Below are 13292 nucleotides of genomic sequence, written 5' to 3'. Positions count from 1 at the left end.
ATTTTGACACAACTCAAGTGCACTGGGCCATGCCCATAATTGTCCATTGACTTCCAAATGAATGAGGGACTAGGGGTTTGCAGTCCAAAATACACCTTGGAGTGTGGCACAACTGCACCGCCAGGAAGGAAACTGTCTCGAACATTAGGCCTTAACATCATGTTTGGGCCAAGCATGTTGCTTCCATGCCAATCCTTGCCAGTTACACGTATAAATGAATAAGGAACACATGCACCACAAAATAAGTTTTGGACCACCCCAAATTATCCGCTCAATATGTGAAATTTGCACACAGCTGCTGTTCAGAAATGCAAATTTCTCCCCTCTCCTGCCCCGAGTTTGAATATTTAGTTATATGCTGCCACAAAAGTTCTCTGAGTTGCTTGAATAAATTATGTGTATGTGTATAATACAGCTCTAGGTATATCTACTCAGAAGTAGGTCCCATTATCTTTAGTGGGGCTTACTCCTAGGTAAATGTGTAAGATTGCAGCCTTCGTGTGTGAAATGGCCCTCATTGTGAAGAGTGAAATGTTAAGCACTTACGCTCAATTAATATTTCCGCAGTCTTGGTCTGTGTAAAAAGCAAAACATACGTTCTTTGGAGCTGGGTGGGATATCCTATTCCATAGTCAGTTCATTTTTTAAAGACTCTTCTGGTATTTGAAATGGATCGGGATGTGTGGAGAAAAACTGAAAGACGAAAAGACACCGCAGGAGCCGGGGAGAGAATGTGTGGTGGGTGATAAAAGTCCTTGGCTCTCCGAGGACAGGGGTTGCTATCCCAACAATTCTTGGTATTTCTCCTTGCACGTTCATATATTTCTTTCTTTCCTTCCTTTTTTTTCCTTTTTGCATGCTTCTCCCAGGGCCTTTGCATGGCTGGAATACTTCTTAGGACCTCCCCCTAAATAACAGCACCCTGTGGTTGGAGGAAGGGGAGCAGGTCCTGTGTAACTGGACAGGACTAGACTGAAGGTTTTAGTTAACCCCCAGCTTCCAAAATAAATATTAAGCCAGCTTGACTACTTTGGGGGTTTCTCCCTTTCCTCCCTTGCTGGGCTCTTACGCTTTCACCAAATATACCTACGATTCACTTCTCCCAGTATCTATGGATGGCTTTTCCAACTTCTGTTTCTGAAAGTTAAGCCCCATTTCCAGTGATGTGTACTACCAACCTTATTTTTCCGATGCAACCATGAGGGCTAGAAACATTTCCTTGCAAGACAGATTTTGTGCAGGGTCTCAGTTAGAATCATAGAATCATAGAATCATAGAATCATAGAGTTGGAAGAGACCACAAGGGCCATCGAGTCCAACCCCCTGCCAAGCAGGAAACACCATCAGAGCACTCCTGACATATGGTTTTCAAGCCTCTGCTTAAAGACCTCCAAAGAAGGAGACTCCACCACACTCCTTGGCAGCAAATTCCAGTGTCGAACAGCTCTTACTGTCAGGAAGTTCTTCCTAATGTTTAGGTGGAATCTTTTTTCTTGTAGTTTGGAACCATTGCTCCGTGTCCGCTTCTCTGGAGCAGCAGAAAACAACCTTTCTCCCTCCTCTATGTGACATCCTTTTATATATTTGAACATGGCTATCATATCACCCCTTAACCTCCTCTTCTCCAGGCTAAACATGCCCAGCTCCCTTAGCCGTTCTTCATAAGGCATCGTTTCCAGGCCTTTGACCATTTTGGTTGCCCTCCTCTGGACACGTTCCAGTTTGTCAGTGTCCTTCTTGAACTGTGGTGCCCAGAACTGGACACAGTACTCCAGGTGAGGTCTGACCAGAGCAGAATACAGTGGCACTATTACTTCCCTTGATCTAGATGCAATACTCCTATTGATGCAGCCCAGAATTGCTTTGGCTTTTTTAGCTGCCGCGTCACACTGTTGGCTCATGTCAAGTTTGTGGTCAACCAAGACTCCTAGATCCTTTTTACATGTACTGCTCTCAAGCCAGGTGTCACCCATCTTGTATTTGTGCCTCTCATTTTTTTTGCCCAAGTGCAATACTTTACATTTCTCCCTATTGAAATTCATCTTGTTTGTTTTGGCCCAGTTCTCTAATCTGTCAAGGTCGTTTTGAAGTGTGATCCTGTCCTCTGGGGTGTTAGCCACCCCTCCCAGTTTGGTGTCATCTGCAAATTTGATCAGGATGCCCTTGAGTCCATCATCCAAGTCGTTGATAAAGATGTTGAATAAGACCGGGCCCAAGACAGAACCCTGTGGCACCCCACTAGTCACTCTTCTCCAGGATGAAGAGGAACCATTTGTGACTGACCCTTTGTGTTCTGTCAGTCAGCCAGTTACAAATCCACTGAGTGGTAGCATAGTCATGTCCGCATTTTACCAGCTTCTTTACAAGAATATCATGGGGCACCTTGTCAAATGCCTTGCTGAAATCAAGGTAGGCTACATCCACTGCGTTCCCTTCATCTACCAGGCTTGTAATTCTGTCAAAAAACGAGATCAGGTTAGTCTGACATGACTTATTTTGTTGTTCCAGCCATGCTGCGGACATGTTAAATAAGAGTGACTTCCGGCTGGTTCTCGTGTCGTTGTTTACATCTGTATTCCACCAATGTTTTTCTAACATCTTTAGTTAAAAAAGTGCCAGCCGTTTAATTTTGGCAGTTGCTGTAGCATAGTCCGGGTAGGAGTGTGAGCTGTGAACCAGGAAGTTGCTAGTTCCGATCTCACCTTTGCTGCATACTCACTCAGCTTCAGAATCCTAGATGCAATGTGGGGATAATACACAACCATTGTAAAGATTACAGAAAAAATGTACGTGAAGCACCTAGGAAATCGCTAAGAGTGGTAACTGCTAACAGAGTAAAAGGTTGAAAATTGCTAGGAGTGCTGACTGCTAACATGATAAGGTACTGAGGTGTATGCATGCTGGAAGTAATACCTTTGGCCAGTACTTCTGATAACAGAGTTACTCAGGATGAAGACCAATGTAATAAAAGAGAGCTTATGGTGCATCCCTTGGCTGTGGGGTGAGCCCAGTGTTTTAACTGTAATTGCAGACTTGCATACAAGTGATATCAGCACCTCAAACGCTACTTCAGTTTTCAGCCTGGTCTCTCCCAGTTCTTCAGCTTAATTCTTTAAAAAATAATAATTAAAAGCACTGCACAAATGTCCATACTTTTATCTATTCATTTACATCTTACTGGTTTTCTTAAGTTTTCAAAAAACACCGCAAACAACTCCAGAGTTTAGGGTGGAGGTAGATTCTTAAGTGAGACCAGCCAGTCCAGACCACGTACCGGTAATGCATCAAGGTTTTAACAACAGTGGCAGAGTTTGATCCTGAAGCAGAAAGGTGTGTTTGGATGGCAGGCAGGGTGGGCACTCCCAGATCAGATTGCTCCTCTAAAAAGCTTGTGCCTTTTTACACTCTCTGCTTGTGCTATTGGATAATTCTTTCCTTTATTGCTAGTTGTGGCCGAGCTCTTTCAGAAAGAGCGAACTCAAATTAAGCCCTCACAGTGGATAAAAGCTTTCTGTATACTGTGGCTTGCCAGCTTGTAAGTCTCCTCTCTCCAGGCTGGAGGAACGCTATCGAAACTGGGTTGGTCCCATCTAGTTGCGCCTCTCTCTCCCCCCCCCCGCACCCCCTCCCCCAAATGCACAGCCGGCTAGTTCCAGCTCATTAAACAGGATTGCCTCCATAGAATTGCCCCCGCCTGCAGCACCAGGATTCCTTTGTTAGTCTCAGATTAGCATCCCCAAGGGTGCTGATTCTGCAGGAGGGCATTGGCGAATGGGTTAATTTATTCCCGTGTCCCCTCCCAGCAGCAAGGCTATTCCCTATTCCCAATTACCACTTAAAAGTGACTCGCTAGCCTGATACACTGGGATAAAGATTACAGAGGTGGCGGGGGGACTGGGGGGAGTCCATTGTGCTTTTCACGCCCAGAGCTTCATCAAAAAGTGAAACATTCTTTATTCCCCCCCCCCCCGCATTTTGAGGGGGGCTCCTTGCACCTGTCCAGCTTTGGTCTTGCCATATGTGTCTTGGGAGGGGCACAAGGGGACACAGGAAATCCCTTCTTTTGCTGATCCTCTTAAAACACTTTAGGAGGCATTTTACGTCCTCTCCTATCTCACCTCCTCCCTATCTTGCTTTAATTTTCCAGCGATTGTGAATTGTTTCGTTAAATCACAGTCTGCACCATCCTGAATCCTTAGGGGTTAGCAGAATATTCGTTTGTACAAAAATCAGTTATGTGTCAAAACTTTTTTTTTAATTGGAGCTTTTCATTGCACATTTTGAAAATGTTTATAAATTGTTCGCCCCCGCCCTCCGCTGGTGCATCCCGTATTTTGGGGCGTTGTGTAGGTAACAACCATTCAGAAGCAAAAATCTGCTGCCGGCTAAGACAGCTGACTAAAGAATCACATGGAAAATTATTACGAGCTTTAAATATCCTGCGAAAATTCTCTAGCAAACGGCTCCAGCAGTCAGAATTCCTGGCTCTCTCCTGGCTTAATGATGGCCAAAATAGAAAGACCTTAGGAAAGTGTTTGGGGCTTGAGATACGGGAAGCCTCTGAACTTTCAGCGGAGGTGCTAGTGTCGATGCTACTCACAGACATTGTTGCTGCAAAAAAACTCATTGGGGGGTAATGTTTAGACGCCTCTTTTGTGCACATGTGAATAAGCCCTGGTTTCTGCAATCCATCTGCTGCTTTCTCTCCCTCACCCCGTCCTACAAGCAGATCATGCCTGCTTGTGCCAGCATAAACTTTATGCATGTATTATCAGGTTCTTATTATAACATTGTAAGTTTTCCATGTGGTGAAGAAGCATGCATGAACCCAAAGCTTGCTACCATGCTTGCCACCAGTATAACCAATGCACACAGGCTGTGTGTGTGTGTGAGCACATTCCTGTCTCCAGCATTCTTTCCCTTTGAAGAAAGTTGAAGGCATAGAACAGTTCTAACTGCTTCTTCTGGTGGATCAGATAAAATGAGCCAAGCTGCAGATCTACTAAAATCCTCCCTACCAAAGACCTCATTTCGTCAAAGTTCCCTGTGTGTTGGAACCTGTGGTCCTCTAGATGTTGCAGGATTACAGAAAACCAGTGTGGTATAGTGGTTAAAGTCATGAACACGGTCATGAACCTTACTGGGTGACCTTGAGCCAATCACAGCCACTCAGTCTAACCTACCTCACAGGGCTGTTGTGGGGATTAAATGAGGGGGAGAACCATGTACACCACCTTGAGCTCTTTGGAGAAAAAGGTGGGATATAAATGCAATAAGTATGTAAGTAAAGTTCCCATCGCTCTTGACCCATTGGCTGTGCTAGCTGTGGCTGATGGGAGCTGGAATCTCAACAAAATTTTGGAGGGCTGTAGGTCCTCCACCCCTAGGAGTATGCATATACTCCCTTCCCTGTCGTCATGACAATGCACAATGTTCTTTTTGTTTGCTTTTTTGGCATCCCCTTGGACAGTTCAGTTGGAACACTACTGTCGTCTTCTTTCCCCACCATGGCCTAGAAATCTGGCAAATGAATAGCTTGTAGTCTGTCTTAATATTTTTTTTGTCTGTGTAAGAAGAGGTTTCTGGTGGTAGTTCTATGGGTCCACCTCCCTTGCCTAGCATGGCTTGCCCCTTGGCGGCTCCTGATTGAGAGGACTGCTGGAATGGAAATCCCACGGCACAGGGAGGACCAGGAACTATGGAGTGTTACTGTTGGATGTGGAGAGTTGGCTGGTTAAATCATCCTGCCGTGTGGCTAGAGGTAATGGAGGTAGACCCGTTCTGATTTTTTAAAATTTCTGCGGAACACGCTTGATATGTTATTGTTCGCTCCTTGGGGCAGAGATTTGTCTTTATTGTTGTTGTTACTCTTGCTTATATTATTCTGTCAAATGCCATGCACACTGATGGCATTTTGTAAACAAACACAAACGCCACAATAATAGGCTGAGGTTTATATATAAAAAAAATCAAGCTTGAGCTTAAAGCTCCTCTGTTTCTTTGCTTCCTCCCCAATTAGCAAGAGTTCTGTTCTTTCTTGCATAAGCTTGAGTTGGCCAAATCTGGCTGTGACCCTGAGTTTCCCAGTGCTCAGGATGCAGGGAGCCAGGGGTGGGGGGGCGCGGGGAGAAAGGAAAACCATCCCCCATCTCTCTTTTTCTGGCAAGTGGGGGAGCGCTCCAGCTCTCAAATAAGTTCAGGAAGGAAGGAAGGAAATTGTATGTTCATGCTGTGATTTAGAAGAAATGCAGAGGATTTAAAAGAACACAACACCAGCAAGAACACTATCCCCCCTCCCCCGGCGTGGACACTGAGATGGAGTCAGCTGGAGTGGGCTGGGTCACATAGGGGTGGGGTGGGGCAGAGATGGCCTGATACCTCAGAGCAGCTGCAGGGCTGTCTGTGCGGAATGAACACGAGGGAAGCTCCATTCTCTTTCTGTCTGCCTAGCTGTCAAGTCACAACCTAGTCTCTCTGATTTGCATCCATCTCATTCCCACCAGGCAGAATTTGCTGCCACTGCTGCCTCCTCCTCCTCCACTTCTCCCCATGTAATTAGTTTTCTCTGTACAGTCTCAGGGCTTTTCCCTTTCTGCTTCCGCCTGTTGTGGGAAGAGGAGTGTGGTATTCTAAGGCCAGTTGCTGCTTTCTCTCTGAGTGTGTGTGTGTGCGGAGATATCTGGCGTGCCCGGACTTGGAAATCCTCAATGTTTTGCCCATGATACATGAGACGAGAGACTTGAGACAGAGCAACATCTTGGATAAGGAGGAAAAAACAAAATACAAGCTAGCAGATTTCCTATCGAAGTTGTCGAGAGCAGTCGAGAAGAACGTCCCCTGTCCAAAGAGTGTGGATGGAACCTAACCAGCCTGGCACCAGGAGTTAAAAGATCCAGTTTGAAATCTCTCTTTATTCACCTATCCCGAGTTTCTTCCGATCTGCCGGTTCTGTCACTTCAGCTTTGTGCCAGGAATTTCCTCATCTGGGAGTGCAATGGTAGAAGAAGGCACGAGCCGGGGGGATCGGGCTCCCTGTGGTGGCGGGCCACGGGGACCCCCACGCCATCCAGCCCCGCCGCACCATGGCATCTCAGTGGTGGGCAAAGCCGTGTGGAGCGTGGCACGAGCAGGGAAAGGCTGGCGCTTTGAGCGAGCTGTCGGCGTCGATTGCAGCTTGCCCGAACCCCGTTGCATCTGGCTGACGAGTTTGCGGAACGACAACACCGAATGGTGGGAGAAGCGGTGGCGCCGTGCCGGGGCAGGGATGGCTCGGCAGAAGTGCCGTGCACGACCCAGAATAGACAGGAATTTCATGGTGAGAGAGCTATATTGCCTTCGTGTGTCTTGTTTCTGTGCATATGTGTTCCCTTTCAAGGCAGCTCTGAAGGGAAGCTCTGAGCAGGTCATTCCTTCTCAGCCTTGTTTCCCCAAGTCTGTAAAATAGGGAGGAATTGTGACCTGACTTTTGGTGAAGTGGTTGGGAGAGTGACTTGAAAGGGAAGACTTCAGAATGTTTTACTGATGTTTGTGGCCTGCATGTTTCTCTGACCTACTGGGACATGATTTGAGCCAGAGCTTAATGCATTCTCTGTGCATTTAGGAAATAAGAAGAAGTAATAAAAAAGGGCAGCTTGAGCATGTGTGTGGAGTATTTTCCTTGCCAGTAACTGCAGCCAGCACTATCTGAAATTGAGGAGTGGGGCAGCTTTCAGGTCAAAACATGCATCTCTTGTGCAGACTTGAGAACTGGCATCTCATTTTAGAAATCAAGGGCTGTTTATTTTACACATCCCATGGACAATGATCCTAAATTTTCCTAGGGCACATACATAACAGTGACTGTGGTTGTGCTGGTTTTCTTTTGTTTGCGAACGGTTGTGTTGGTAAATGTGTTTGAACACCCATCCAAAGTGGATCCCTAAATGGCAGGATCAGGACACCGTGGTGGGTGAGCAGGCTGCTAGCCAGCACGGATTTCAAGAGGGCAGATACCATGAAAAGAATTAATCATAGTCTCACCGTCTTGCCTGCCCTTGGGGATAGCTTGCTCACAGCATCCGTTTCCATGCTATGTAATATGGGAATACTTTACATAGCAACACCCTAATGACAAGTTACCTTCTTGGGTTGTTCCTCAATTAGATAAGGATTTCATTCTGCTTGTCAGTTACTAGATCTTTAAGTAGCTTTGTGAGCCTGTAGGGTTAGAAAGTTGGACTTAAACCTGGGAAGTTTGGCACCAAATCTTTCCTTGAATACTGAGTTGCAACCTGCCCAGAATCTTTCATTTGTGTGTGTGCATTTATATCCTATTACAATATTATTTCTATTATTCTTTGTACCCAATTATCCTTGTGGGGCGGCTTATATAGGGGTGCTCGGAAGGAATAGTCACAGTCTCTTTGCAAGATATATTTGAGTGAGAGGTAGTAACTGTCTCACAATAGCTTCTTGAGTTTCATAGCTGAATGGGGATTGGAGCCTATGTCCTAGCCTAGGTGTACATTGCATTTTAATAGAACGGTAGCATTAAAGTCCTGTGCTCAGGCAATCCTCCTTATGATGCAAGATAAAGCTGAGTTCTGCAACCTGTGAAAGTTGCATGCATTAAGAAAGTTTCCACAAGTGTGCATATAATTTGTTCAGCAGGGTGTTTGAAATATTTTGCATAAATTTATTCCAGTTATTGCTGGGAGGGGCAATGCATAGAAGCCCAACTCCCAACCACTGAGAATCATTCTTCACCTTCTCCTCAGGCTTCTAAGAATTCACTAGTCGTTGCCCAGCATATGTTCACAGCCAAGAGGGTCTCTTGATGTTTCTTTGTTTTTAATGAAAGCTGAGATTCTCAGGAAGCGGGAGTCTTTGTTTCCCCCCTGCATATAATTGTGTGTCTTACCTCCACAAGTTCCATACTCCACCTACTGCACATTAGAAAATATATGATTTTCCACCCTCCCAATTAAGGGCTAGAGTTGTAAGTGTATCATTAAGTGGAGTCTTTTCGCTTAAAATAATGTCTTTAAAATAGTGCCTATCTCTACATGCTGCCTTTCTGCCAACACGCTCAGAAGTTTGCAGCTGTTGGAGACGTACGTCCAAAGCAGGGCCAGTGTCAGAAGTCAGCATCATTGGGCATCTGCCAAGGCCTGCCCCCTAGCAGAGAGCCCACTGCCAACCCCGAGCGCTCCCTGCCAACCCCTGCTGCTCCTCTTTGCCATCACTGTCTGTTCACCTGCTCTCTCCAAGCAGGTCAACAGTGACAGCAGCAAGGAGAAGGTGGAGTAACTTCTGTTCACCTTTCCCTTTCCTTTTAGGTACAAGCTGACAGGGCAAATGAATGGGCAGCGCCAGTGATATGGGGCTACTTGGGGGAGAGCTGGGGCATCATAAGAGCATTAGAAGTGCACTGCTGGATCTAGTTCAGCATCCTGTTCTCAGGACAGGACAGGTCAGCCATATGCCCATGGGAAGCCTGTGAGCAGAACCTGAGTGCAACAGCACTCTCCTCTCTTGGGTTCAGAGATTTGCTGCTGCCTCTGACAGTGGAGCTAGAACATAGCCCATCAGGGCTAGCAGCCATTGGTGATAGACTTGTCCTCCAAGAATGTGTCTAATTCTGTTTTAAGTTTGTCCAACACAGTGACCATCAGGTCCATCACTACATCTTGGGGGAGCGAATTCCATATTTTAACTATGTGCAGTGTGAACAAAACCTGGAGCCAACACTTGATTCCAGGTGTTTATGCCTCTCTCCTTTTCCTTGGGAGATACTGCAGTTTTAGAAATGTGCTTCTAGAACCTAATAAAAGCAAATGATAAAAAGCAGATAGAACATTGTTCCTAATTAAGAGCTGTTAACATTGGCCATCAAATGCCTGTCCAAAGGTTTCTGAAAAGGGCTCGGTCTAGAACTGTTGCAAGTCGTTAGGGGAAAAGACTTCTGTTTTGATAGGGCATATTTACACACACACACACACACACATACACACACACACACCTACCTACCTCGCTGTGTTTAAAATATGGCATATGGTGGAAGAATCAAAGGAGGAGCTCTTGGAAATATATTAAACCCTACATGACTGAGAGGGAAGGGTGGTCCTAAGGGTTGTATTGTATAATGTACAGTGGAACCTTGGGTTGCGAACGTGATCCGTGCGGGAGGCACGTTCGCAACCCACGGCGCTGCATCTGTGCACGCGCGTGATGCGATTCGGCGCTTCTGCGCATGCGCAAAGTGCAATTTAGCATTTCTGCGCATGTGTGAGCGTCGAAACCCGGAAATAACCTGTTCCTGTACTTCTGGGTTCAGCGCATCCTTAACCCGAAAATGCGCAACACGCAGCGTTCGCAGCCCGAGGTATGACTGTATTCTGCTTCCATGATTTAAGTTTTCAGATAATATGGGGGGTGATCATTGAATTAATTATTCCCCCTTCCCACCCCCAAAAAACCTTACAAGATCTGCATACTTGCTTTTTCTGTTTATATGAAAACTCTGATTCTTAGAATACCGAATTCCACAAAGTGTTGTAAATCTCTCACCTGGTCACCTTTGTGCAGCAGGTAAAGCTTCCTTCCAGAGAAATTTTACAGTGGTTGATTCTCTTCTTCCCAGTCTCACCTTAGGCCACAGATACTTCAATATGTTATGCATTTGGGCTAGTAAAACATTTTATAGGCTAGTGACTTTTCTGCATACACTTATTTGTATGTGTGTGTTTTGTAGGGTTTTTATTTTATTTTTTAGAAAGACATCCTATATTAGTTTACTAAGTTGATGGTAGCAGATGCCGTAGGGAGAGGGAGTTTAAAAAGGGGTAGGCTAGTCTTGCAAGGAAAGCTTAGGACATAACTAAGGAAGGCTAGAATGATTGATTTATTTTAAACCATGCTTCTAAAGTGTGTGCATTGACCATTATAGAACATGTGAGCTCTCTATATATTAAGGGCAGTGGATGTTGATTGATTTTCTGTTATATAGCACCATCTATATACATGACCCTTTATAGAGGACAGGTCACTGCGCTAGCAGATTGACAGCCTAAACGCAAAGGATGCAACAGAGGAAAGAGATGAAAAAGGAGAGGCAAAATGTAGGTGGATGGGTTAATATTTAAGTGTCTTATAAATCGGCCTGGCTTACATGTAATGCTAAGCCATGGTTTGTTTTGCTTAAGTGTGGTTTGTTTGTATGTCTGAATTAGTTCAAGCCAGCTAACTGTGGGTTGTGGCCAACAAATCAGATAGTGAAATCATGGTTTGAAACTGGCTTATGAATCTCAGCTTGCATTAACCACAGTCTCTTGGTACACCCAAGCTTCCATCCTGGGTGCTGATCGAATCCTGACCACTGGCCTTCTCCCTTAACTTCAGTTAGGGAACCTTTAAGCTTTTATCCTAAATTGGCTTGATCCTTGTCATATCTTTGGCACCTGAGGGTGTCTGGACTAATTCCTGCTCTTCAGTGGTTGCTGACTTTGCCCTGTCAGTCTTCTGGAATAAAGCTTGGCTTCTTTACGTACGAGGACTTCACTTATCATTGTTCATGGGCGGTGGCAGGAAACCTGAGAGTTTACCCATATGTAACTGACCTTTTACCAGGCTGGATTGGGTTTATATATTAAATAGTGCTGGATTGGAGTGGGTCTTGCTTTTTCTGTTATGGAGGGAAAGAATAAATTTTTGGGGTAATTATCACCAAATGTTCATTTAAACAAAGGCAAACAGTGTTAGGCATTTTTGAAGCTGCTGTTTGGGAGGGCATACTATAATCAGGGGTCAACAAACTTTTTAGGCCCATGAGCACGTCTGGAGCTGTAATGGACTCTGGTAACTTCTACCTCCCCTCACTTCATCAGCCCACACCCCCCCCCCCGCAGCTGTGAGACAGAACAAGAAGAAGCATGCACACACATATTTTGTTTTTCAAAGAGATCTGACCAAAAGTCGGATCTCATAGAATTAGTTTGAGTATTGAAAAGCAGGTAGAGGTGAAAGAGGAAGTAGGAAAGAGTGTCACTCTTCTAACTTCCTCCTTTAGTGCCATATACTGTTGGGGGGGGGCGGGAATAGCCACTCTCAACACCTCATGACAAAAGGTACACCAAGTGTGCAGGCAGGGGCCTCCGAGGCTTTGTGGACACCAGGGGAAAGCTTCAGGGGCACCATTGTGCCTCTGGGCACCACGTTGGTGACTCCTGTATTGTTCACACGTGGTTTATATACTAGAGTAGGAACACAGGAAACAGTAGTATACCATGCTAGATCATTGATCCATCGACTCAGGCAGCTGCTCTCCAGGATTACAGTCAGTTGTCTATTCAGTGTTTCCCAACCTTGGACCTCCAGGTGTTTTTGGCCTACAACTCCCATCATCCCTAGCTAGCAAGACCAGTGGTCAGGGATGATGGGAATTGTAGTTCAAAAACAGCTGGAGGCCCAAGGTTGGGAAACACTGGACTCTATACCATCACTTTATCCTCATAACCGGTGGTGTCAAAGTGCATGCTTTTGTATTATTCAACGATCCCTGCCCCAAAATACATTCTCCACTTCCCCCCCACTGTGAGGATCATGTATTTATTTAAAAGCATTTTAAACTGCTTAATGTATTTTTTAAATGTCTTTCAGTGATTTATACTATGCATAATATATAAATAAGAACAGTCACATCCTCTCCTGATTCAGATGAAACCGAGAAGTAGAACTGGGTGTCATCTGCATACTGATGACACCATGCCCCAGTTTTCGTAATGACTTCTCCCAGTGGCTTCATATAGATATCAAACGACATTGGGGATTGTATAGTGCCCTGTGGTAACTCATGCCATAGCTCAGCTGCCAGGGGGCAGACATAAAGTCCCCCAAAGCTATCCTCTGAACCTGGCATTGTAGGTAGGTAGGAGAGCCACTGCGACACAGTGCTATGAGTTCACAGTTCATGGAGATGACCAGGAGCATACTGGGGTCAATGTTATTGAAAGCTGCCGAAAGATCAACCAAGAGCAACAGGGTCGTTCTCCCCCGTCCTCTCGCAAAGGAGGTCATCCCTCAGGGCAACCAAGGCCAATTTTGTCTCATGTTGTGTGAGGTCATGGGAGGATTATTCCAGCATCCTCTCTGGTTCTGCTTTTTAGAGAGAAAGTGATCATTGATTCTTTGGTAGACAGGGGCATTCTGGGAAGGGTCCTCACTCTGCTATTTTTTATGTGAGCTGAAATAGGAGTACATATAGTCTTTTATTACAAGAAGCCTGTGTTCTTCCTTGCTCTTTTCTCAGTCAGATT

The 13292-nt window shown here is 45.4% G+C and overlaps 1 protein-coding gene across 4 annotated transcripts in view; it reads left to right on the top strand.

Moving 5' to 3' along the window:
• ARHGAP23 (Rho GTPase activating protein 23) overlaps positions 1-13292 on the top strand; it is a 172554-nt gene that overhangs the window by 71524 nt on the left and 87738 nt on the right. Inside the window, exon 1 of one of the 4 annotated variants that reach the window (XM_081837567.1) lies at positions 6442-7315. The exons of the other annotated variants lie outside the window; for them this stretch is intronic. Coding sequence (XP_081693693.1) covers positions 6995-7315 — 321 coding nt within the window. The 5' untranslated portion in view covers positions 6442-6994. Of the gene's footprint in view, positions 1-6441; positions 7316-13292 lie in introns of those variants that run through there. 4 annotated transcript variants of the gene reach the window in all.

This window comes from Podarcis erhardii (assembly GCF_964252035.2).
Source record: "Podarcis erhardii genome assembly, chromosome: 13".
Lineage (NCBI taxonomy): Eukaryota > Metazoa > Chordata > Lepidosauria > Squamata > Lacertidae > Podarcis > Podarcis erhardii.
This window is presented reverse-complemented; position numbering and strand designations above follow the sequence as displayed.